This window comes from Hylobates moloch, unplaced genomic scaffold, assembly GCF_009828535.3.
Source record: "Hylobates moloch isolate HMO894 unplaced genomic scaffold, HMol_V3 SCAFFOLD_8, whole genome shotgun sequence".
Lineage (NCBI taxonomy): Eukaryota > Metazoa > Chordata > Mammalia > Primates > Hylobatidae > Hylobates > Hylobates moloch.
In genome coordinates, this window is record NW_026652283.1 from 88,049,818 (window position 1) to 88,077,497 (window position 27,680).

Sequence of the window (27,680 nt, forward strand, 5' to 3'; positions counted from 1 at the left end):
AAACCATCTGAGGGGGATTGGGGTAGAGATAGATAGATAGTCTGCTTGGCTTTCTCCCACCAAAGCCCAGAACTAATCACAATGTGCAAGGCTGAAACACTTTTCTGGGGGTCCAGCGTAACCCAGGGCCAAATGCTAAAGAAACTTTTGGCAAATTGCATCTAGAGAAGTTAAGGCCCTCTCTATCACTACAACAAATTACTTCACTATGTATCTTCTTCAGGATAAAGTTGAGTTGGATAAACTTACTTACCACCTTCACAAACCATTTAATGACAAGAAAAAAAGAGTGACACAATCGAAGGAATTAAAAGTTTAATTCTGAACCATTTTTTATAACCGCATTTTCTCTTGAAGCATCGTATCACAGCAGGTTACAACAACTTTGGGATAAAAGGCAACTGGTAAACTGTCCAAAACAAGGTTCCAAATAACACCTCTTACTGATTTACCCTACCCATACATATCCCAAATAGTTTTTGATCAAAAACATGAAATAGATCCACCTGCTTATTTTAAGCATATTAAAAAGGAAACTAATTGGACCATTTTCTATTTGTCTATTTTATACAAAAAGGCTACACAATGTTACACTTTATTCAGATTACAATTAGAGTGATTATGAATTAGTGTTCTACATCATTACTCAATTCTTAAAAATTAGAAATTGCTGTAGCAGTATTCACTATAACTTAACACTACGAGAGACTTAAAAAACTAACAGTTACTGCAAAAAAAAAAAAAATTAGAGCTACTTCAAAGCAAGCAAAGTCAGTACCATTACAGATATTCTTTAAAAAAAAAAAAAATTTTTTTTTAACAAGCAAGGCTAGGGTTTGATAAATTCCATCTTGTGATCCATTCTTGTGCATTCTTCACTTCTTGAGTCACTCCCAAAATCCATTTGTATTGTTACTCCTCGACCAAAAAGGACCAGAACAAAAAGTTTACTTCAATTGTTCCCATAGGAAACTCAGCTTGGTTAGTGTGTCAGGCACTTTCTGAGATACCAGCCCACCCCTCGAGCCCTCTCAGCAACTCTACAGGCCAATCACAATGCAAGTTCAGACAATACAGCTGTATAAAGAGAGAAAGGCTGCTATTAATGTTTAAAACAGCAAATGTTACTCATTTGAGTATTAAGTTGCAAAAGCTGTGGCAAAAAAACATTAAAGTTAATAACTTCCACACATGATCACATTAACAACCAGAAATCTGAGAACATTCCAATGTTCCAAGACATCTCCTTTCAAAGTATATACCTGTTTTTGTGGCCGATTTACAAATAGCCTAAACCACTCCCACCCTACCAGCCAAGTCTTTCTGAAGTTCTTTAGGCAGAGTAAAAGTATTTTACCCAAACTGGCTTTTGAAAACTTCTTACCTAAAGGATGATTTACAGGTCAGTATCAAACCAGGCCAGCTGATTGCTGTCACCTGGAGGCAGCCCATCCATGAGGTCCTGGGCATGCCCCAGATCTGGCAGCCCATCAACTGGATAGTCAGCACCAGGGTGGTGGCCACCCATCTCGTGTTCCATCATGGGGTCCATACCCAAGGCATCCTGGCCATATCCACCAGAGTGAAAAGAACGATAGCTAGGATCTAGAAGAGTCAGGGCGTCAATAAAATAGGCAAGAAGGAAGGCAAAAGAAAGAGGAGAGAAACAGACATAGACGTTAACACTGAGGTTAGGGCATCCAAAGTTCAGCAGCGAACTTGTCAGGAAACTGCTTTCTAGCCTCTTCAACTTCTGGCTTTCGTTAGCCAAGTGATTAGTCAGTGCCAGGCCACCCATGAGACTACACAAATAACGTCTATTTCCATCAGAGAGGCACATCAGCAGGGCCTAGTCACATCATTAGTCTAACCCTGAACACTCTGCATTTACCCCTGTCAGAGACTTGGGGTTCCCGAGGAGGAGAAGCAGGAATCTACCGTGTGACCACCTGGGCAGTGAGAAGTCATGGGAAGGAGGATTAAGACAATAATGAGGTCTGGCAGGTGTAATCTATCTTGACAAAAAGTCCAAGTCACACCCACAAAAGTACTAAGGAAAGTTAGGTACTATTTCAATGAAACTTCAACATATTTTATCTTAGGGTTGACACGTTATTTGTCACAGTAAGAATCCGCGCTTTAGTGGTTTCATAATTAGGTAGAAGCAGATGAGGTTACAAATGTAAGACAGTTACAATTGTTTGTTAGCGGTCTATGCCATCCTCCATGTTCATTACCCAGATTTAAATTAGCTTTTCAAGAAAACCCTGATAATGCAACTATGTAAAAACCCACCCCAGATCTGAGCCTAGAGATAGGAGTTTTCCTATCTTTCTTGGGTAGCTTGTACACAAAGGTATTATGAGTCCTCTGGCCAAAAAGAGAATAAAAAGCCAGGTAAATTGTAACATCCTGCACTGCAGAGGCCTAGTAGTAGCATGTATTTGTTGGTGGTGTAATCCTACTGCTACTCATTGTGTGGCTCTGAATTCCCTGTGTTCCATTAAAGATACTGTTGCTGACTGGAATTTAAGAACTGCTTTTTAATTGAAGCCACTACTTTTCTGCCAACACTCGTTTCCCAGATGAGCAAACCGGCTCTTCTGATACAGTTTTAGAACTTTAGCTTGATCTGGAGTTAATCGAGAAATATGAGACACATACCATCCTGGCGATATCCAAGGGGTTCTCCCTGGGCACCAATATCAAGTCCAAGATCAGCAGTCTAGATAAACAGGCACAAAGCAAGAAAGAATAGAAAGCAAAATGAAAATTCTTGACTTAAAAGTACACTAATTTTTTTTAAAGCGTACTTTCAGATTACAAAAGGAACAAGTAACTCCAACATTACACAAATGCTTAGAAAATGGAAGTTCTTCAAAACTCTACACCTCAAAGATACATTTTTTTTTCTCTTTGCACCTCACATTAAAAATACTCACTGACTTGATTTTTCAACAGATATATATTAAGCACCTACTATGTGCTGCCAGGCACTGTTCTACGTGCTACAGATACAGCGGTTTAAAAAAAAAAAAAAAAAAACAGGCAAAATGCCTACCCCCAAACAGGAGCTGCTGACAGGATGTGTTATATGAAAGAAAAGTTTTAGCCTGAGCAGCTGGACAGACAAAGCTGATGTTAACTAAGACAGAGAAGGCAGTGAAAACAGGTTTGTGGAAGGGGGTAGGTGGGGAAAGTTAAGGGCTCAAGTTGGAACATGTTAATAAGATGCCTATTAAAAACCCAAGTAACACAGTACTCACTGGTAATTTGCTCTGCCTTTTTTTTTTTTTTTTTTTGAGTTGGAGTCTGGCTCTGTCACTGAGTGCAGTCTGTTAACTCCTGGGTTCAAGCAATCCTCCTGCCCCAGTCTCCCCAGTAGCTAGGACTACAGGCATCCATCTCCATGCCCAGCTAAAGATGGGGTTTCACTATGTTGCCCAGGCTGGTCTTAAACTCCTGGCCTCAAGAGCTGCATTGTTTTAAACCTAACAATCTCTCTTTCCATTCACTCAACAAATATAATCCGCTGTATGACTGTGTACCATCAATGATCTCTATAGAGTGGATAAAATATCAGGATGGTTCTAGTTTTATTAGAAACAATGTTTCAAGGAACACCTGTACTGAGGACAAATACTGAAGAAAAATTCATAGCAGAAATTCAAATAGGAAAGTTTTATTAAAGTTTAGTAAAAAATACTGATAAATTGTCCTCTAATAGTGTTTAACACTGCCTCTTTCTTTACATCCTTTGAAAAATCTTCTTTAATCTGGTAACATTTTTCATCTTTCTCCCTTATGAATTATAATTTTAAATAGCACAACATTTTTAATGATTCTGAACAGGCTCTTTAAAGCTTGTATTATAGTTCTTCCTCGGAGCAGTTGCTGGATAGCATAAAGAAGAAATACCCAAGCCAGGGAAACATCAATGCAAATGAATGTGTACTAAGTGTTTTGAGAAGAACAAGCTGCCTTACCCGCTCTAGGAAACTACCAGATAAATAACTGCTCACATTTCCCTACCTCATTCCAAGCCATTGGCTCTGTTCTGAAGAGAGAGCTGGTCAGCTCAACTGAAAGCCGTTTCTTGTAATCTTGTGGCTTGTCCTCAGACATTCGGAACAAAACAGCAGCTGCATACGTCGCTAAGAGACAAGGAAAAAAAAGGCCCTTGAGGAAAAACTGAGACTTCAATGTACACATCCGCTAAAGGCTTTGGTTCCTTTTTACTTACCCACACCTTCATTCCTAGAGTGAAGTAACTCTGTCAGAGGAGCTGTGGCTCCCTCAGCTTCAATAGCTTCTGCAGCTTCCTTGTCCTGAGCAAGTTCACAAAGGACCCCTGCAGCTACTCTTTGGATGTTTTCAATGGGAGAATAAAGCAGCTAAGGAGAAAACACAAACAAAACCTAATTAAATCTAAAGCTAAAACATGACAAGCCCCCCACTGTGGTGCAAACATTCCCAATTCAGAGTGCAAGAGGCATTCACACTGTAGTAAATAATATTCTCTGAATTTTATGTCCTAGGGTGTTTAATGGTCTGGAGCACTGGATTTCCATAATATTTTTTAGCTATAAACCCTTTCTTCAGAGGCAACTCTAACTGATCTAAGATTTGGAAAACCCAGAATTGGTTGGGGGTCTATGCCCTGCCTCTGGCAGCCCAGGTCAGCTCTCCCCTCTAAAACTAGGCACCCATAAAAGTGAAATGTGAAATCTCCTCCCTCTTCTCGAGTCTCAATGTTTGTTTCTCTCACTAACCAAAAAAATGAAGGGAATTTTCATAAAATTAAATGTTGGTAACCCTATTATGGTCCCTAATTTTCTGAAATGTTATTAGTCATTACAATCTGAAAATTTTATGGACATAAAACCTAGAACACTTCACTTAAAACCAACATACCTGCACAAACAATGGAATGGTATTTAGTCCCCTGATAACAATTCGGTTGTGAACATCCCGAGCTAGGATGTGAAGGGCTCCGGTACAACCTTCAACTATTTCTTCCATGCGGACCCCCTCCTGCCAAAAGAAACATGGTTAACAAACAGGGCATTCTCTTCTGTAAAGTTCCTGAACTTGAAAGGCTTTGCATTCTGAGGAACAATTATTAGACTATAATTATTTACACTATATACCCGAAGTTCCCCATAACTTGCAATTAGTTCAGGAAGGAAGAAGGATTCCATTAACTTGAATGTCACTGAAAAGAGGCCTCCTGGCAGCACTAATTCGAAGCAGCACCCCTCCCCCATACACAGTGCAACAGAGCTTCCATACAGCGCTGAATCCCAAAGACAACTTCCCTACAGTAAGGGTACCAATCATTCTGGGTAAAAGGTATATAAAAAAAGCAGATGAGAAAGTAATGCTCAGACTATGTCAACGTTTTTCTTTTACATGCCCCCTCGATATTTGTACATCTTCCATGTATTTGGTGAAAACTTTGCCAAGTTTTAGCACCAACTGCTAAAACTAACTGAGTTGCCAGCAGAAAAATCCACTCCTCACTCTTCCAAGACTATTCATCTGACAGCCTCATGTATAGGAGAAAGAAGATAGCTTTTGCAATATGTAAGTACCATCTGTTTCTCCTGTTTCTGGACTTGAGTTTTAAAAGGGGTTATGATTCTGCTACATTTAGCAGCTTTTATAAATAACTTGATTCTTACAAGGACACAAAAACTCCTTTCTTCCTAGAAAAGACATTTAAAATAAAAGGTGCCCTCAACATTCTATTAGGTCACCTCATAGAGATGGGCCAATACCAACAGTGATAAATGAAGAAAGCCAAAGTCCCAATATGAGTACATACACAATGCAACCAGCAAAATTAGATTCCTAACATCTGTTCTGGTAGGCTCCATCTTTGTTTTCTAAACTAACCTAATTAAATAAGGTCTTAAAGTCTGAGAAATCAGAAATGTCTTTAGACTATACTTTTAATGAAGCTACTTTTAAGACTCAAACTTTGTATCAAAGCTTCAGGTTGAGATTATTGTGGTTAAGAGTACAGAAATGCTACTACTTATTTTTGAAATATGTCAATACTATATTCTTAGGCCCATGAAAAAAGTTTAACTCACAGAAAAGATAATAAAACGGACTGCTAAATATTTATAGTCAAAATGCATGATGAGGCAAGGGTAAGAAGCTCTGAAATTCAGATTTGGTCTCAAATTATGACTCTACCTCTTCCTAAGGAAGTGGGCCTTTGTGTAAATTAAATGAGAATACTTTATGAAACACCTAACCCAACCTTTGTAAGACTGACTATGTGAAGGACGTGTCCAAGGAAATATCACTGGGGCCACACTATGCCTTATCTTCTCTGCAGCCATAGAAATGTGTAATTATTATTTATTTATTTATTTATTTGTTTGTTTATTTAGTCATTAGCTCTTTATGAAGACGGATGGGAGGAACCAATGACCAAAGAAGTTCAGGATCCTTTGGATTTATGCATTCCTTTTAGATAGCCAGGTATCACTATAAGAATTTACCTACCACAAATTGCTGCTGTGTCCCACCCATGGACGTACGGCGCTGGGTATCCTGATGTGCACGAACAAGCAACTGAACTAGTCGTGGAATGGCACCCTGCTCACGCAAAGGTGCATGATTTGCTGGACAAAGGGCAAGATTTCGAATCAATCCAACGGTAGCCTGAAAAACAGAAGAAAGAACTGGCATACAACTCAACAAAATCATTTTCTTACCCTAAAATTCCCACCACACTAAATCTATTGGTATCAACTAAAAGTAGTTCTGACTACACAAACATTTCAGAATCCTACCCCTATCGCAGCCATACTTCCTACTTACTAAGGAATACAATTCCTATTTATTGATCACTATGCATAGATAGCCATCCAACAGCTAGAGATGCTTCATTTTCAATTCTGCAACAAAGGTAAATTCTACTTTGACAATTTACCTTTATCAGAGGCCAGTGGGATGGTGGGTGTAAGAGCTTAACCACAACTGGTAGTCCATAGTGAAGGCGAACTGCATTCTGGGCCATCTCTGCTTCTTGGTGTCGGCTGGTCAGATGACGAAGAGCACAGATGGCAGGCTCAGTGATGTCTTCCCTGTCACCAGCCCGAAGGACAGTACGCACAAGAGCCTCTATACCACCCACTTGGCAGACCATCATCTTGTTCTTATAATTATTGCAAGTGAGGTTAGAAAGAATTCCAGCTGCACAGGTGACCACATTTATATCATCTGAACCCAGAAGCTGAACAAGAGTCCCAAGGAGACCTTCCATCCCTTCCTATGGAGATAAAAACAAATGGTCAGTACAAGCACATATTCATCTTGACTCTATTCCCATGGCACTAGTTTATTCAGAATTTACCTGTTTAGTTGCAGCATCTGAAAGATTCCTGAGAGTCCAAAGACAGTTCTGAACAAGACGTTGACTTGGATCTGTCAGGTGAAGTCCTAAAGCTTGCATTCCACCTAGAAAATTAAAAAGGATATAAGGCCCCAGTCATTAGCTAGAAGTTCCTATCAATCCTAAATATCTTTTCTAGTCTTAGGAGGTGTCCTTCTTTATTTCCAGAGTTTACTTCCTTTCACCTAAGTATTTGATTTCCTCTCATTTTCTAGAACGTTGCTCAGTTTCCCTCACTTTGCCAGTTCACCTCACTAGTGACAAACTGTCAAACAGCCACTGTTCCTTTCCTAAGCCGAAAAAGCCTTTGTTATCTCCACTGTCCTCCTTAGGTAAATTCTTATTACTTATTTTTCATCCATTCAATCATTTCAAAAATATTCAGTACCAGGTCCTGTTCTGAGCTGCAGATAGAGCAGTGAGCAAAAATATTCAGAAGTTCCTACCCTCAGAATTTATGATCTAGTTGGAGGAGGCAGACAAATATACAATAAACTAAAACCATACAGTATGTCAGATGATATTAAAGGGCTATGGAGAAAAATAATGGAGTGGGGCTGCAATTTTAAATAGATAATTAGGTCACTTCACTGTGAAGGTGACATCTGACTAAAGACCTAAAGAAGCTAGGTAAATTCCTGGGGTAAGAACAATCCAGAAAGATGGCATGAAAACACTTACTGTCAGGGACTTTATACAGTTCACTGACTACAAAACATGTGTTCCAAGGTTTACAATCTTCCATCCTCTAAGACCCTTAAATGGCGGACATTTACTCTGGTAAAGGAGTATAAATGGAAGCCCAATGCCCACATACTAGATTAACTTCGCTCATCCATCTTCAACTTAAATCACTTCTGAATGCAGTAAGAGTTACTTTTCCTTGTCTCCATCTTTTAGGTCTGTTTTATTTCCTCAGATGAGGTCTATCTGCTGTAATTCTTATGGTACCCTGCAATTCTTCATGGTGTAAGTTAGTCCACTTTCCCTACAAGACAAAGATCACCTCTATTGGGTTCCTTTTTCATAGTAGCTCCAGCTACCAATAGAATGACCTGCGTAAGACTGATGCTCAGGATGCTCAGTATTTGTGAAATGACTACCTTCTTTCCCCTCATTAAGACTTCATTCCCTCCCTTTACGTAACTATTAACTCTAAGAGAATGGATTTTAACCCCAGATGTCCATCAGAATGGCCTACAGAGACTTTAAAGCACACACATTCTGATTCAGCAGTTCTAGGGTAAAAAAAGTCCCATACAGATGACTCTGTGGCACCTCTACCTCCCCTTCCCTGCTGCCCTTACCTCTATATACTAAGAGGGAAACTTCCAAATCTCTAGCCTGCCTCTCTTGCATTCTAGTATCATACATTTCCAGCTACCTACTGACCTTTTAAGTCACTTTAAGTCAGCTTCTTAAATTATTATGTTCAAAAATTAAGGATGCCTTCTGAGGGTTCCATTTATCTTCATGGTACCAATGTTGTCCCCTCCACAAACCATTTTTGGTTGCTCCCTTAGCTCCTATATTATTACATCCTATGATTCTTTCAGGCATCTCAGACATTTGCCCTTTGCTATTGAGTTCTAAAACCAAACTATTTCATTCCTAAAATCCTGTAACATCTCCATAGTCTGGTCTTCTAGCTTTTGGTCATTCAAACTGTTAATCTATACAATGCTATTATTAATATTTTAAACACACCACTGTGATGCTTTACTATTGATAAACAACCATCGAAAGTGTCTCAGCATCCTTTTAAGATAGTAGAAATACTTTAGTATAACCCTGAGGAACTGTTTAGAATTTGGATCCCACCTAGCCTTCCGAACTGACCAAAGTAGTCTGTATCTATGGCTCCAAAGCTGGAATAAAGCATGAATAAACTCCATGAGTAGTAAATATCTTACAGGAACCTAGAAAGTCCTGCATGTTATGGCTCTGCTTACCTAACCTCAACCTCATACCAGGCCATCCACTTCATTACTAAGTTGTTTATGTAGACCTTCTCTTCAGCACCTGGATCTCCACAATCTCTGTCCTTTTTTTTTTTTTTGAGATGGAGTCTCGCTCTGTCACCCAGGCTGGAGTGCAGTGGCACGATCTCGGCTCACTGCAAGCTCCGCCTCCTGGGTTCACGCCATTCTCCTGCCTCAGCCTCCCGAGTAGCTGGGACTACAGGCGCCCGCCACCATGCCCAGCTAATTTTTTGTATTTTTAGTAGAGATGGGGTTTCACTGTGTTAGCCAGGCTGGTCTCCATCTCCTGACCTCGTTATCTGCCCACCTTGGCCTCCCAAAGTGCTGGGATTACAGGTGTGAGCCACCACGCCCGGCCAATCTCTTTCCTTCTAAGGCAAGCTTGTCCAACCTGCAGCCCATGGGCCACATGGCCTAGGACAGCTCTGAATGTATCCCAACACAAATTCGTAAACTTTCTTAAAACATTATGAGATTCTTTTGCAATTTTTTTTTGTTTTAGCTCATCAGCTATCATTAGTGTATTTGGTGTGTAGCCCAAGACAATTATTCTTCTTCCAATGTGGCCCAGGGAAGCCAAAAGAGTGGACACCCCTGGTTCTAAGACATAGCACATGGTGTTCCTTTTCTCTACCTGGAAAACATTTAACCCTCACTTCTCATATAGACAAGAGACAGGTTCCTTCTCATCCTGCAGTCCCACTTAACATCCTCCTTTCAAGGAGACCTTTTCCCTCTCATCTAGACAATTCTCCCCATTAATTCTCATCACTATTTGCTGTTCATTTCTCCCATAACACTCATTCTAATTTATGATCACATATTTTTAAATATTTTTGTCACCTTCACAAGACTATAAGAATAAGCATGGGGACCCTATCTGTTGTGTTACCCAATGTATACCATGTGCCTATTCCATTTCTTAAAATACATTAGATGCTATGTTCAGAATAAACAAATGAATATAAGAATAACCTGAAAGAACTTGAAGATTCCTAGGCTTCTAGTCCCATACATGTCCAGCTATCTACAGACCTCCTTGTCACTTCAAATAAACACTATGAGATCTTGATATAAAAATTAACACTCCAGGGATTCTGATTAAATAAATCTCAAAATCTGTATTTTTAGCCTACATTACAGGTTACTGCTGGAACAGCTGACAGAATTTACATCCCATCCCCTCATTCTATATGAACTCAGCCACATTTGTCTATCCCCAAGCCTATGGTTCCACTGCCAGCAGTTACCTGGAGCAATCATAATGTCTTTCTCTCTCATAAATTCCCAAGTAAAATTACTCTCAGTAAGTGGGAAAAATAAGTGTTGCCAGCCCTATACTTTATTCCCAACATTTTCTTCCATTAAATGCCTTTATATTTTTCCTTCTTTCAATACTGATTTGAAGCTTGCTTTGAAATTCTGAGTAAATGTTGTTAGGTGGGTTACTGAAAGGAGAAAAAAATGCTAGGTAGCTAAAGAGTAACTATTTTCATGACACACACACACCCCAAGAGGCCCTAGTACAAACCATCTATTCTTTTCCCCAATTGCCAACATACAGAATATACAAAATACCACATACAAGTTGCCTTCTTAAAAATACTCAGAATAGAAAAAAATTGTTTCTTATACTTAGACGACATCTATTCACTGAGAATACAGAATATCAGGGCAAAACACTGCTCATAATTAGGCAAGAGAAAGAAAATGCATCCAAATAGGAAGTCTGTTTGCAAACAATATAATTCTATACCTAGAAAACCCATAATCTCTGCCCAAAAGCTCCTTGATCCAATAAACTTCAGCAAAGTGTCAGGATATAAAAATCAATGTACAAAAGTCAGAAGCATTTCTAGACACCAACAACATCCAAGCTGCAAGCCAAATCAAGAATGCAATCCCATTTACCAAAGCCACAAAAAGAATAAAATACCTAAGAATACAGCTAACCAGGGAGGTGAAAGATCTCTACAATGAGAATTACAAAACACTGCTCAAAGAAATCAGAGATGACACCAACAAATGAAAAAACATTCTATTTCATGGATAGGAAGAATCAATATTGTTAAAATGGCCATACTGCCCAAAGCAATTCACAGATTCAGTGCTATTCCTACCAAACTGCCAATGGCATTCTTCACAGAATTAAAAAAAAAAACTATTTAAAAATTCATAAGAACCCAAAAAAGAGCCTGAATAGCCAAGGCGATCCTAAGCAAAAAGAACAAAACTGGAGGAATCACTTTACCCAACTTCAAGCTATACTGTTAATACAAGGTTACAATCACAGCATGGTATTGGTATAAAAACAGACAGAGACCAATGGAACAGAAAAGAGAGCCCAGAAATAAGGCCGCACACCTAACAAGTCAACAAAAACAAGCAATGGGGAAAGGACTCCCTATTCAATAAATGGTGCTGGGATAACTGGCTAGCCACATCCAAGATTGAAACTGCACCCCATCCTTATACGACGTACCAAAATCAACTCAAAATGGATTAAAGATTTAAATATAAAACTTAAAACTGAAACTCTGCAAGATAACCTAGGAAATACCATTCTGGACATAAGACCTGGCAAAGAGTTCATGATGAAGATGCCAAGAGAAGTTGCAACAAAAAAATTGACAAATGGGACAGTATAAAGAGCTTCTGCACAGCAAAAGAAATCAACAGAGTAAACAGACAACCTATAGAATGGGAGAAAGTTCTGGCAAACTATGCATCTGACAAAGGTCTAATATCCAGAGTTTACAATAAACTTAAATTAACAAGCAAAAAAGAACAACCCCATTAAAAAGTGGGCAAAGGACATGAACAGACACTTTTCAAAAGAAGACATACAAGTGGCCAAGAAGCATATGAAGAAAAGCTCAACATCACTGATCATTAGAGAAATGCAAATGAAAACCACAGTGAGATACCGTCTCACAGCAGTCAGAATGGCTACTAATAAAAAGTCAAAAAATGACAGATGCTGGTGAGGTTGCTGAGAAAAGAGAATGCTTATACACTGCTGGTGGGAAAGTAAATTAGTTCAGCCACTGTGGTGGACTAATTTGGTGATTTGGCAATTTGGTGATTTCTCAAAAAACTTGACAGAATTACCATTCAATCCAGCAATACTATTATTAGGTATATGCCCAAAGAAAAAAATCTTTTTACCATAAAGACACATGCACACATATGTTCACTGCAGCATTATTCACAATAGCAAAGATATGGAATTAACCTAAATGCCCATCAATGGTAGACTAAAGAAAATGTGGTACATATATACTACGGAATACTATGCAGCCATAAAAAAAGACGAAGATGTCTTCCACAGCAACATGGATGGAGCTGGAGGCCATTATCCTAAGCAAACTAACACAGGAATAGAAAACCAAACACCACATGTTCTCACTTATAAGTGGAAGGTAAACACTGAGTACACATGGGCACAAGGGAACAACAGACACTGGGGCCTACTTAAGGGTGGGAGGTAAAGAACTGAAAAACTACCTATTGGGTACAATACTTACTGCCTGGGTGACTAATCTGCACACTAAACCCCTGTGACATGCAATTTACCTATATAACAAGCCTGCACATTACCGCGAACCTAAAAGTTAAAGCAAAGCGAAACAACAAAAAAAACTCCTCATGAGCATCTACTAATAAAGCAATCACTTTACATAAAACTGTACTATATTAGAATTTGTCATTTCTCCTATAAATTCACAGGTCTGTTAGCAAATCTTAGGTTTACTCAAAACTGAAATTACAAATTTTATTAAGCAAAATATATGCCATCATTTTTGATGGATAATAAGAACTCTACCTAAACTAGCCTTAAATATTTAGCTACAATCCAGATGACAGGCACTTTGAATGTAAACCTTGGCTGCAAACTGAATAGGACCATCTATTTTCAGTTGTTAAAGTTCTACCACCTTTTCCTAAGAAAAGTAATCTAATTAGACCTGCAGATGCTATACACAAGACTCAGAATAGATACATATACTTACCAGCTTCTACAATAGCCGGCTTATTACTAGAGCAGACTGATAGCACCTTCAGCACTCTGCTTGTGGTCCACAGTAGTTTTTCATAAGTATAGGTCCTCATTATATTTACTAAAGCTTGGGGTCCACCACTAGCCAGTATGATGAGCTAGAAAGATACATATATATCTTGTTAGTCATGGAATCTTGATCACATGTCTGAGAAGAGCCATATTACCAACCTATTTTATTATACAAGAATTTCAGCCAGCTTGCCATTGGACCTAAATGTATTCCTGGACCCCATCACTCAGACCCCCATACTGGGGCCCTATCCAACTTGTCCTTTTAAAGCATTCCACTCAAATTCAGACATCCCAGTCCTCCAAACAGTGTATCAGTTTGGGCCCAATTTCCTTCTTCCCACACTGATCACAGCAAAAGAAAAAAATTTAGAAACCATGTTGGTAGGCAAGAATAATGCCCTAAGATGAAAGTTGTATCAAAACTGATTCACTGAAAATTTGAACCAGAACTGGCACTTAACTCCTCATCATTTGGCCCTTTAATTTTCCTAATTATATCCACCTTAAAAACAGATACCATAAAATGATCATTCATGCTTGTCCTTTCATTCCCTGTATATCTTCCCTTTTGACACTGCCCCAATTTTCTAAAAACAAATTTCATCATTTCATGCTTCTGCTGAAATTTCCCATTGTGCTTTTAATCATGCTCTACAAAGCCCTACGAGATCTGCTAAGTCTATCTCAATAGCCTCACCTCAAACCTTTCTTCTTCCTATTAGTATTTCTTAAATTCCCAAAACTTTCCATCTCCTTCCTTCGTTTCAAAGATGTTGTTTTCTCACCTAACCTTCACCTAGTGAATCCCTTCTCATCCTTGAACACTGAACTCAACTATCACTTCCTCCAAGAGGTCTCCTTAAACCCTCAAAAAGAGTCTGTTTCACTTGTGTTATGTGCTCTCATAGCCCCACTTCTTCCCACTACACAAATTAAATATTAGGTTATTATTCCCAACATCTACATCCCACCTAAGAACAAAAGTGTGAAGAGAAGCTTGCCTACCATATCCCTACTACTTCGCATAGTGCTTTACATATGGAAACTCAAAAATTTAAAAGAACAGAAATGAACTGGGCTGCACAGCAGGAGGTAAGTGGCAGGTGAGCGAGCATTACCTGGCTTGAGCTCTACCTCCTGTCAGATCAACTGCACCATGAGAGTCTCATAGGAGTGGAAACCCTAGTGTGGACTGCACATGCGAGGGATCTAGGCTGCATGCTCCCTATGAGAATCTAATGCCTGATTATCTGAGGTGGAACATTGTCATCCAGAAACCATTCCCACAACCCATTCATGGAAAAATTGTTTTCCACGAAACTGGTCCCTGGTGCCAAAAAGGTTAGGAACACTGCATGGAATGACATGACACTGGAGGTGTCCATTGCTCCATGAAAACCACATAAAGAACAATTCTCCTACCTTGCTTTCTTGGTTGCCGTAAGCTAAAATTTGAAGGCAGTCTGTTGTAATAGCCAAGAATTTAACATTTGTTTTGTTGAGCAAGGCAACCATTTTCTGCAGCCCACCAGCTAAACGCACTGCCATTTTAGCTCCTTCTTGATGTAATAAAAGGTTGTGGAGAGTTGTAATGGCATAAAACAATACAGAATCCACTGGTGAACTGGGAAGAAGAAAAAAGCCTCATCAGAAATATTGTGACTATACTCTTCTACTTTTTAGCTTCAAGCATTCTGACGTGTTTTCTTACCCAAGCATTTTCACCAGGGCAGGAATCCCTCCAGACTTAAAGATGGCCAGTAAGCCCTCACGATGATGGGAAAGGTTATGCAAGGTCCCAGCGGTACAACGAGCTGTTTCTACATCATTTGTATTCTGCATGGTACGTACAATAGCAGACACCATCTGAGGAGAACGCATGATAGCGTGTCTGGAAGCTTCCTTTTTAGAAAGCTGATGGACCATAACTGCAGCCTTATTCACCACCACCTGTAATACAGGAATTCAGAAATATCGTTAGTTTTCAAGTACTGGTATTGAGTAGACATTCTGAAACTACTACCCTTGAGCATTTACTTCAAAGCAGACTAAAAAGCTAGCCATGTCATTGCTTACCTGGTCCTCGTCATTTAGCAGTTTTGTCAGTTCAGGGATTGCACGTGTGGCAAGTTCTGCATCATCTTGATAGTTAATCAAGTTTACAACTGCATGTTTCAGCATCTGTGATGGTTCAGCCAAACGCTGGACATTAGTGGGATGAGCAGCATCAAACTGTGTAGATGGGATCTGCATGCCCTCATCTAATGTCTCGGGGAACATAGCAGCTCGTACCCTCTGAGCTCGAGTCATTGCATACTGTCCATCAATATCTGGAAAAGGTTAATTCAACACTCACTATCCACAGTTCAGCATTTACCTAAGTATTTGCTATCCTAAATGGTAAAAGTGACATTGCTATTACTCTCTTTTCTTCACCACAACATTTTATTTAAACTATTATACACTAACTTTTTACTTCTCAAAACTGCATTCTGACTTTCAGTAAGGCAATGAAAAATAATACTCTTACCAGCTACTTGCTCTTGAGTGAAGGACTGAGAAAATCCCTGTTCCCACTCATACAGGACTTGGGAGGTATCCACATCCTCTTCCTCAGGATTGCCTTTACCACTCAGAGAAGGAGCTGTGGTAGTGGCACCAGAATGGATTCCAGAGTCCAGGTAAGACTGTTGCTGCCAGTGACTGACAGCCGCTTTTCTGTCTGGTTCCATGGCCATGTCCAACTCCATCAAATCAGCTATAAATAAGAAACAGTATTAGCATTAGTAGATTGGAAATGTTACTTTAATTAAAAAAAAAAAAGAATCTGTGATATGACCCATTGAAATATTTTTAGAAATAAAGTCAAATCTGAAAGCCAAGAAAAGCAGAATGATAGCCAGGGTTAGCTCAGTGATGAAATACCTAATCCCTTAGGGGACCACCTAACAGTTACTCACTGAATCAGTGGAAGAATGGTACTGCATCCAGGCTCCAGAAGCAGTCATCCAGACTAGATTCCTGCTGGTGGCTTGTTTGCTATTTCACCAAGCCATTAGGAGGAGTGAGCAGAAAATGGAGCAAAAGGTAGCCTGACAAGTAAGCAGGGAGAGAGGAAAGCAGGGGGATCTCAGCCAGACTGGCTTAATGGCAACGAAGCAGAGCCCCAATTCAGTAACTAAAGATTTATGACACAAACCTTGAGTAGCCATTGTCCACGCTGGATTTTCAAAACAGTTGTATGGTATACTTCAAATACCCTAAAAAAAGTTAATCAAAAGTCATTAGGATTTAATTTAGCTTGATTAATACTCCTAAGTCACTGGGATACCTGTTAAATGTCACTATTACACCCACAAAAAAACCCCACATCCCCTTTTACCAGGTTATTTAGTGAAACGCAGACCTCATGGTCTCCTCCAGACACCTCAACCACAGCTCCATCACTGCTGAACTCCTCCTTACCAAAAATGTCTTTTTATTAATGGTATAAATATTAATTACAGATATTCAGGATGGTGATGAGAAAGCACAGAGTTGTAATAATAAAAGCCAGGGAGGGGAAAACACTATTCAAAAATCAGCTGCTCTCTGAATTCCTAACGGTCTCTCCTTTTTTAACCTTTCACAGAAAAATTCACAGATCCCCTTTGGATAACAGAGGTACAGTGGGATTTTACAAACTCCACATTTTCATTAACAAGTTGTTTTCTGATATAATATAGTCCCATCAAAAATTATTTTTCATAAAGCAAATTTTGGTGACTAGCGAATTTTAGATTTTTTAGTACAAAGAAATATTACTTTTCAAATGAAACTTTGCAACACAAAAGCACTTTTATTAGTAAAATTTTTCTAAGTTCAAATTTACAGCAATGATTTATTATAAATACAAATATTACCAATATGGATATGTATTTTGGTCAATATTTTAAAAATTAATATATATAAATCTTAGCATCTAATTTATGTCTGTATTTTGCCTTTATTGTGCAATACTGAAAAAACCACTGCATCACACAGGGAACTACTTGCAAATTAGAACAGTTTAAGGGCTCATGGCCTCTAGGTATTTCTAATAACACAATTTCCTTATTACAAAATCTGTCCCAAACAAGTTCATCTTGAACTATAAATTAACATATCGGGTATGTAAAGATATGGAATAAAATATTTAAGTGTGAACTATGTTTTCTTTTTGAGACAGAGTTTTGGTCTCTTGCCAAACCAGGCTGGAGTGCAGAGGTGCACACTGGGCTCACTGCAACCTCCACCTCCCAGGTTCAAGTGATTTTCCTATCTCAGATGTGAGCCAACACCTGGCCTTAGTTTCTATCTTTTGACTGTCTTTAAAAGAGTGGCTATTTAACTACTTCACCACTTTTCTGAAAAATTGGTTCCCCACTCCAGCCTCCAATGTATTTCTGCAAAAGGAGACTCAAAACATGTTCTACACTGAGCTTCTCCTTTGGCCAACGTCAACAGACTCAGAAACCAACTGGTCATGTCTATAGGCTATATAGCTATTTCAGAAGTGCTTTGATACATCCGGCTTCCAGGAACATTTTTTTATAGTACTGTTTTTCCTTGTTGTTGATGCAAAGGCAAAACATTTACGCATATTACTGGGTAAACTCTGTGTGGACTGACCTAGTAACTTGACCGCAATTTATGATGATTTCATTTTTATAATGGAAAAAAGCAAGTTCATGTTCCAAATTTACAATAGCCATTTGTACATTGGGACTTCCCAACATTAAATATATATTTTTTAGCTTTTAAAATTTATGCAACATAAATAAAAATTCATCTTGCTCTTCACCGCAACCCTATGAGGTGAAGGAGGGTAAAAACCTATCGGCAGATAGAGAAGTAAAAACGAAGGGTAGAAATGGGGATCTAATTAGGTAACAGCATAGACTCACTCACCTTGTACCTGCTCTGGAGGCAGATCCAAATATGCCAAAAAACTGAGCATTAACTGCTAAAGAAATCAAATAGACTGCCAAGCAAGAACTAGGGCAAAACCCTGCTCCAGAAAGGAAAAGGAAAGCCTTCCTCTTTCTTTTTCTGGACTGAGCCTTCAGACTAAGGGCTGGTTCTCCTCCACCACACCCTGCCAACCATTAAGGGCCCCAATTCTAGTGCTCCCAATTAGCCAAAACTTACCAATCACTTCAGGAAAAATTTTTTTTAAAGCAACGAAAAAACTGACTCCATAGAAACTGAGATAAAACTTAAAACTAGGGGTAGGGTGGAAAGAGAAACAGAACACTTCAATTTAGTATCTCCATAAAGACTGGAGAGAATAAATAAAACCAAAAAGTTGAATAGAAACTAAAATTGAGAAAACTTTCTAGAGTACAAAAAAATGACAATGACAAAAAATACAACAGAAGAAATCACGACCAATTCAGGAGATCAAATGTCCAACTAGTAGACATTTCAGAAAGAATTATGAAGAAACAAAAATAAAATCCACTAAGTACCAATCAAGAGGGAGGAGTGCTTAAAAATTATGAAGTACAATCATGCATTGCATAATGACATTTCAGTCAAGATGGACTACATATGCTACAGTGGCCCCACAAGATTTTAATTCTGTATTTTTACTGGATCTTTTCTATGTTTAGGTAAACAAGCCAGGCGAAGTGGCTTGTAATTCTAACACTTTGGGAGGCGGGTGAATTGCTGCAGCACAAGAGTTCCAAGACCAGCCTGGACAACACAGTGAAATTCCATCTCTACAAAAAAAATTTAAAAAATTAGCCAGGTATGGTAGTATGTGCCTGTAGTCCTAGCCACTGGGGAGGCTGAGGCAAGGAGGATCACTTGATCCTAGGAGTTCAAGGTTATAGTGAGCTATGATCACACCACTGCATCCAGCCTGGGCAACAAAGCAAGACCCTGTCTCTTAAAATAATAATAAAAAAAAAAGGATACATAAATACCACTGTTTCAACTGCCTATAGTAACACGCTGTACAGCTTTACACCCTAGGAGCAGCAGGCTATACCATGTAGGCTAGGCATGCAGTACACTATGCCATCTAGGTTTGTGTAAGTACTACACTAAATGTTTCAAGACACAGATCATCATTAAACTACAGACTACATTAGAATGCTGTGTTTTCTGACAGCTTTATCACCACCAAGTGATGTTTTGACAAAGTAGGGGGGCTAGCCAACTTCTCATGTATTTTCCATCCAGTCTAATGCATCCATGCATCTTTTTTTGGCAATATGAACATAATACTCTTTCCAACTACATAATTTATAAAGGATACTTCAAAATTCACAGTGCTATTTCCGATTTTAACCCTATAAATGTCTCTGGTCAAAGTCAATGGGAGAAATCTTGCCACAACTAATATATAATAGATTTCACACTAAAGTTATTTTTCCTCTTCCCATCAGGACAGAATTATCTTAATTACCTTAGTTTTCAAGAAGTTTGAGTATTATTAACTAGGGCTAAATCTGCTACATAAAAATATAAAGCAGACATATTTTAAAACCACAGTTTTATACTAGCAATTCATAATTCACTTTTCCAATAATCAAGATCCAAAGAATTATTCCCCATTTTAAAGTTAGAAAGTGCTACTCTATTTCATAAGCATGATAAACTTTTGATATACCTTCAGGGATTTTTAAAAACTTCTTAGTAAAATTTATAAATCTAAAAACACATGCATATGCATTTTCATTAACTGTCACCAGTAATACTTTGCCATCTAGAAAATGTATGCAGTTTCCTCAAATCCTCCTGTTTTAACACATTTCATGCAACACTAACATTTTAAGTTACAACTCCAGGTTCTTTTCTGCTTTCTTTCTTCACAGCTTTCTTTGGGGGTGTGTGTGTGTGTGTGTGTGTGTGTGTGTGTGTGTGTGTGTGTGTGTGTGTGTGTGTGTGTGTGTGTGTGTGTGTGTGTGTGTGTGTGTGTGTTCTCGAGGTGTCTTGTCATCCTAGAATAGTCAATGAACATCAAACATCAAACAACCCTTGGTCCTTCAAACACTAAAATGTATGCCTTTGGTACTGTCTTTAAATAGGTACACAAATGGCTATTAGAAGTATGAAATCTTCTCAGGTAGGAAACAGAAGGTAAATGGAAAAAAAAAAAAAAGAAAGAAATAGGAAATCTCTTTATGGCTGGGAAAAATCAGTATGTTTCCAGAATGAGCTGTTCTTCATAACTGTCTTCCTTCCTCAGCCATAAAGTAATATATGCCTCATATAAATTAATATTTTTATTTATCATCTCCATCATATGAGTCCACCACACAGTAAATGATGACATTTTGGTATATGTGGTATGATATTAAACTCACTGCTCTGTATTATATATTTATAAAAATATAAAATTCCTTGTGAAGACTATTATAAAATATTATCATCTGGATTGTATCGTGTGTCTATACTACAAGCTACCTCCTCCATTCTGAGCTTGTTCTTCCCCATTTTATCTATTATTCCAACAATGCTGCAATAAACACCTTTGCATATAAATAATTATCTTAATTTCCCATATCACCAGAAGTTCTAGAAACAGTGTTACTGAGTTTAAGGGTAAGAATTTTAAGTCCTTTCATGCACAGCTCCAAAATACTGACAGATCATAAACTGAGATAATTTTCACAGAACATATTGAACATGCTGCCATCTTACCAAGGGCTTGTCAGCATCAGCTGTTATCTGACCCAACTTTTAATAGATACACCCACACATCTAACATATATAGCATCACCCACCCATCCTACAAGGTTTTAAATTCCAGTAAGTTCATATGCTTATTTATTTGCTACATGTAATGTAGCCTTTTGGCTTGCCAGATTTTTGATGTCATCCTTTTATATTTTTGTGAAGTACATGTACACGGTATACATAAAAAGCCCCTTGATAGTCATTGATATAGCACATTTAGGTCAACTGGATGTTTTAGAATATAATTTTACTGTTTAAAATAATTAGATTATGGTAACATCCTTTGCGTGTGTGATTTATTGTTAGTCTCACCAATGAGTAACTCCACACAGCATCTTTGATCAGTAACATAATCCTAAAATAAATAGTACCGGTACTTCAGGGGGAAAAAGAGACAATGTTTTTAAACAATCTTTCACTCCATCTCCAAGAACAAATTATCACAAAAAGCAGATTGTTTTTCTCTAACTTATATTAACATAAGCAGCCAAAAAGACTGATATGTTAAAGCACAGCTATCTCCTTTAAGATACATCCTGAATAGGCTTTATCTCACAGGCACATTTTCTAAATAATTTTCACAGAATATACTGAATTTCCAAAATATAATTTTATACCAATTAAGTTAAAAAACAAAACAATGCTTCATATAGTTTATGAAGTAAAAGTATGCAAAGAATACACACTAGCTTCTTAATAGCGGGCTATCAATACAGCAGGCCTGGAAGTAGCAAAGGGAATAGGATGGCTGCAATTCGGCCAGGTGTAGTGGCTCACACCTTTAATCCCAACACTTTGGGAGCCCAAGGCAGGTGGATTGCTTGAGTCCAGGAGTTCAAGACCAGGCTGGGCAACATGGTGAAACCCTGTCTCTACTAAAAATACTATTTGTAAAACTTATTTAAAAATTGGCTGGGTGTGGTGGCATATGCCCCTGTAGTCCCAGCTACTTGGGAGGCTGAGGTGGGAGAATCGTCTGAGCCCAGTGTCCTTAGACACTTTTATACCCATTTTATGTGGATTTTATAGTATGATAAGGCTGAATAGAAAACAACTCTTAGTTTAACCAAATTTTTAATAAAACTGGCCGTATCACAATTACATACAAAAACTATTTTCCTATACACAAATAGGACAGATTTCATTTGTAACAGTAAAATGAGATACATACGAGATTAAATAGAAAGATATGTCTTATTCTTGATTTAAGAAGAACTATAAGAAGGAACCAGTTCCATCACATTTATAATGTTATCATTAAGATAACATTATAAATCAAAAACCACAGCAATTCAAGTATTGTATTAGTAGGAAAGAAATGGGTAAGAGACTGTAGTAGGTAGAAAAACACCCAGATATAATGTGGCAATTTCATAAATGAAGAAGGTAATATTTCAATTAGTGGATTACTTGATTAAAAGTATTAGGAGAAATGGGCTTGTAATTCCAACTATCATGTTTTCATCCTTATTTTACATTAAAATTAAACCTATATTCACCAAATATTTACATGTAAAAAATAAAACAATGAGATAAAATACGGGTATATATTAAAAATAAAACCATGCCCAATTGATGAACTGATTAAGCATGAGTTGAAATTGAAACCAAAAAGGGAAACATGAGATAATTTGTGTATGTAGTTTTTAAAATCTGAGCAACAAATCACATTTGAAGTAATTCAAAAAATAACATACTAGAACATGCGTAACATAATTAAAGGCTAATATCCATAGTACACAAAAAACTGGGAACAAGTCAAAAAAAAAGAAAGAATTATACTGCAGGGAAAGAGCAAGAAATAACATTTCAAAGGAAAAACATAAAGTGAGCAATTAATATATACAAAGGATGTTTAAACCCATTTACTTTTTGCTTATCAGATTGGCAAAGATTGAAAAGATTGATAATATCTACTGCTAATAAGGATATGGTGAAACTAGCAGAAACTTTAGATAATAAGCTGCCACTATCCATTAAATTTAAGTGTAACTACGCTTTGACTTAAAAATTCAATTTTTATAACAGAAACGTATTCTGTGGCAATATTGTCAGAAGCATGCCAAGTGAGGCATTCATAGAGAAAAAGATGGAAATTATTCAAATGTCCATCAACAGGAGACTGAATAAAAAATAATTTATCTATTAAATGGAATATATATTCACCCACTGAACAAATTTTAAACACCCTTTATGTTACTGGTATTACAATAACAATGAGTAAGAGAGTCAAGATCATACATACAGTGAAGCTTATATTCTACTGTTAGGGAATTAAGCAATTAAAAAAATAAAATTTAGAATAAGAAATACTAATAAACAAGTTTATCAGGTAGAAGGTGTGCTACTCTAGTGGGTGGTCAGGGAAGGCCTGTGAGGAAGAGACATTTCATCAGAGGAGGAGCAGGTGGCCACGTAAAGATGGGGCAGAACACTCCAGGCAGAGAAAGAGTGAAAAGGAAGGAGCTTAATGTGGTAAAGGTACTGAAAGGTCACCAGTGTAACTAGAAGGCAGAGAACCATGAAGAGACAGAGATGAGAATCAGATCAGTAAGGATGTAAAATAAAATCCAAAGTGTACTGGGATGCCAATGAAGCAATGTGATGTATGATTTAGGCTTTCTAAAATTCACTCCAGCAGCTATAAAGGGGAAAAAAGACAGTAAGGGGCAATAGCAAAGTAGAAACACCATTTAGGAGGTTACTGTAGTTGTCCAGGTGAGCAGGGGGTGGTGGAATACCATACAGTCATTAAAGAGAATGAAAAAGGTCTACATTAAAAAAAAATTTAACATATATCAAGTATGCAGGGCATCTGTATACCTTTTTACATATATTTTTGCATACATTTGCAGAACCAAATACATAAATTATTAGTAATATTTGTCCGAGAAGTTAGCGTATATAATTTAACCCTATATAGGTTAGCCAAATACTGAAATATAACCTTAAGGAAATGTTTCTAAGCATAAAAGCTAGGTGGCCTATGAAATGGACTTTGTACAAAAGAAATGTGGCAACTACTCAGTCAACCATCTTGCCTCAAGGCAAAAACAAACTGCTACAAATAAAAAAAGTGGTAACCAATGTTTTCTAAAGAAAGGAAATAGTACTGCAAATTTTTCAGTATTTAAGCAAATGTCACTTTACATGTATCAATAAATTTTCTATTTTAGTAATTCAATAAATACTTGCTCATTCCTAGCTCCTATTCTGTTAAAGTGACAGTATTCTAAGAATCAACTGCATCACAAAGTCAACAGGTTTCTGAGTCACAGCATCTTTATTATCTTTTACAGCATAATTTTAGGATACTGCCTTGTGGTATCAGCTAAACACTGAATTCTGCCTTTGACATACTTAAGGTAGCATAATTAAATTCCTAGCAACTTCAGTTCTGAGCCTAGTATGTTATCTCATTGAATCTTCCTAGCAACCTCATAAAGAAGACATCATTCCTCATATCACAAGAAAACTGATTAGCAGTATTAATGTAAGAATAGCTAATAAACCGTTCAGTTAAAATTCAAATCCAAGTCTGCTTGTGGCTCAGTCATGTACCCTTTCAATCTAATCATATTTGCCACCCCCATACCAAAGTTAGAGACAACTGGTAACAGTCAGTGTTGCAGATAAATGAAAGACAGGGGTTAGCCAATTTTATATAAAGGTATCACATGTAATAGTAAAGAACTATATCCTTTCAACAGTGACTATAGCCCAAAAAAACTTTCAATACTTGAAATATACACCATACTTTGACTATATGCCTAGCTAGACAGCACTAGATATGCCAAAGAAATTGAAGATTTTATTTCAAAAAAGTTTCTAGATGTTAATCTCCACATTCAGACTACAGGCAGAATTAATGGCAGGTACTCAATGACTTCCAAATTATAACCCATAACGATAACCTTCCTCTACTCGACGTGTTGTAAGAGTTTTCCTTCCCCACCCTACCAGCACGTTGACCTTTTAAAAAAAGAAATTGTAAAGAGCCCAATGAAGTGAACTCTGTGAGGGCTGAGACAGTACATTTAGAAACAGTTTCTCACTGTTTCTAAAGTGCTTCGGCATATATTAAGTTCTTAAATACCTGATGAACTGAATGTGCTAATAAAAAATAAAATGCTCAAAAAGTGAACAGGAGAACACACAAAATGTAATATGGAGGCTTGGAGAGCTAACAACAATTGTTTATAACCAAGATTTTTTTTTTTTTTTTTTTTTTTTGAGATGGAGTTTCACTCTGTCGCCTAGGCTGGAGTGCAGTGGCGCGATCTTGGCTCACTGCATCCTCCGCTTCCCAGGTTTAAGCAATTCTCTGCCTCAGCCTCCCGAGTAGCTGGGATTACTGTCCACCACCAAGCCCAGCTAATTTTTTTTGTTTTTTTAATGGAGACAGGGTTTCACCATCTTGGCTAGGCTGATCTTGAACTCCTGCCCTCATGATCCACCAGCCTCGGCCTCCCAACGTGCTGGGATTACAGGTGTGAGCCACCGCGCCCAGCCAATTTATAACCTAAGAGATTCTTAAATTCCTTCAGAACCACGAAAGATTCATTTATAAACAACGTATAGCTAGAACAACGTTCAGGAAACTTTTTCTGTAAAGCATCAGAAAGTAAATATTTTAGGTTTTGTGGGCCATAAACTCTTTGTCACAACTACTCAACTCTGCTATTGCAGTGAAAGCAGCCAGAGAATATGCACACTTATGAGCATGGATGGCTGTGTTCCATTAAAACTTCATTCACAGAAACTGAAATTTGAATTTCATATAATTTTCACGTTACAAAATATTATCCTTTTGATTTTTTTTTTTTTTTTTTTAGCTATCTAAAAACGATTCTTAGTTCATAGGCCGTAAAAAAACAGATGGTGGGCAGTAGTTTGCCAACCCCTCATTTATTTATTACATACTTTCACTGAGAACAAAGGCAGGTGTATTTTTACATTTTAATTAAGCACATTAAGCCTAAATGTGAAGACCTGTAATAGGAAGGGTTTTTAAGTGGGTTAATATGTTACTGAGAAATTACGAAGTTTTTTTTTCCCCTCATATCTTCAAAACAAGAAGCTGAACCAAATCACACATGAAAGATATAACAAGACAATTTATTTGGGAAAAACATTTCAGGCCATTAAAAGCAGTATATGCTAAACCAGAATTCAGCCACGACATAAGCATGATTTTTAAATTTTTTTTTTTTAAACTATAAAGACCTACAGGCTTGAAGGTCCCCTTAAACTGGCAACCAGATCCTCCCAGTGGTTCTTAACCAAGGGTGTTAATCAGACTAACCTGGAACATCTAAAAATACAGATGACCAAGAGGTTCTCTATCAGAGGGGCTGGGGAAGGGCCCTGGCATTGTATTTTTAATTTATGTGTCACAGGTCGCTGATGCTGCTCCCCATAGCTAAGGACTATAGCTAAAGTCAAACCATATGATCCAAACTTCATGTGTGCCATCAGGAAATAAACCCAAGTTAAAGAAGAAAAAACCCTGACTGGACAGAGTAACCACTAGCATAAGCTCCTTGAGAAGCATCTATTCGTTAAGACAACACAGATTCTTAAACTTTTGAAACCTACTGTCCCCCACCATACATGTCAAGTTTATGTTATTCTTCCAAACAGAAAGACATTTTGCTGCCTTTGACAGCCTTACTCTAGTAATAAGCCTCATAATTATGAGGCTCTCTTACATTTAGGAAAAGATGATTACAGAAGGAGTAAGCTAGGAAGCTTCTATTATCAAAATGTGACTGCTTTTTGTTATTTCAATATTGAGCTTTAAGGAATATTCCCTCATCTTTGTTCTATTGTGAGTCCAAAAACACCAATAAATGAGTCATAATCTCAAACTATACATGAATGCTCCACTGGTATATATTTTTTTGTTTTCTCAATTTACGAGATTGTGATATTAATCAAAAGGGATATTTTTGTTCCATAAGAAATCTTTCCCACAGCTCCTTTTAGTTTCAGGTCATAGCAATACCAATAGCATAAATACAATGTACAGCCTTTCATTCAACAAATATTTATGCATCAGCTACATGCCAGGATCTGTAATAGATTCTGGGTGTGCAGTAGTGATTACTGCAGAATGCAGACATGGTCCCTGCCTTGGGAGGGAGACAGCAACCAAATAAACAATTACAAAAAAGTATGTAACTAATTAACAAGTGGGAGAAGGGAGTGGGATTACACAGCAGAAGTGGAAGGAAGGTCCCACTTAGAGTGGTCAAAGGCTTCTTGAAGGTAACATGTAAGTTGAGACCTGAAGAAGAATGCAAAAGGGCCAGCATGTAAGGAACAGAGAAGAAACATCCCAGAAATAGAAAATCACACACAAAAACCTAAAGTCATTAAAGAACATGATCATCTTTAAAGAACTAACCCTTGAGATCAAAGTAATTTGATTATAGAGGAAAAGGGTGAGTGTAATGAAACGTTAAAAATAGCCAGATCACGTAGAGCTCTCTAGCCTTTG

General features: G+C 37.7%; 1 protein-coding gene across 4 annotated transcripts in view; it reads right to left on the reverse strand.

The window, feature by feature from the left end:
* Positions 1–300: 300 nt before the first annotated feature.
* Positions 301–27,680, reverse strand: part of CTNNB1 (catenin beta 1) — a 41,109-nt gene continuing 13,729 nt past the window's right edge. The window contains exons 2-16 of one of the 4 annotated variants that reach the window (XM_032161976.2): positions 16,668–16,728; positions 15,999–16,226; positions 15,545–15,798; positions 15,180–15,418; positions 14,891–15,092; positions 13,407–13,551; positions 7,373–7,476; positions 6,950–7,288; positions 6,520–6,678; positions 4,915–5,034; positions 4,244–4,394; positions 4,033–4,154; positions 2,665–2,725; positions 1,385–1,605; positions 301–918 (exon numbers count right to left, since the gene is read on the reverse strand). In XM_032161976.2, coding sequence (XP_032017867.1) covers positions 1,397–1,605; positions 2,665–2,725; positions 4,033–4,154; positions 4,244–4,394; positions 4,915–5,034; positions 6,520–6,678; positions 6,950–7,288; positions 7,373–7,476; positions 13,407–13,551; positions 14,891–15,092; positions 15,180–15,418; positions 15,545–15,798; positions 15,999–16,226; positions 16,668–16,680 — 2,346 coding nt within the window. In that variant the 5' untranslated portion in view covers positions 16,681–16,728 and the 3' untranslated portion in view covers positions 301–918; positions 1,385–1,396. Of the gene's footprint in view, positions 1,606–2,664; positions 2,726–4,032; positions 4,155–4,243; positions 4,395–4,914; positions 5,035–6,519; positions 6,679–6,949; positions 7,289–7,372; positions 7,477–13,406; positions 13,552–14,890; positions 15,093–15,179; positions 15,419–15,544; positions 15,799–15,998; positions 16,227–16,428; positions 16,561–16,667; positions 16,729–27,680 lie in introns of those variants that run through there. The other 3 variants (XM_032161974.2, XM_058441895.1, XM_032161972.2) reach the window with 3 other exon arrangements.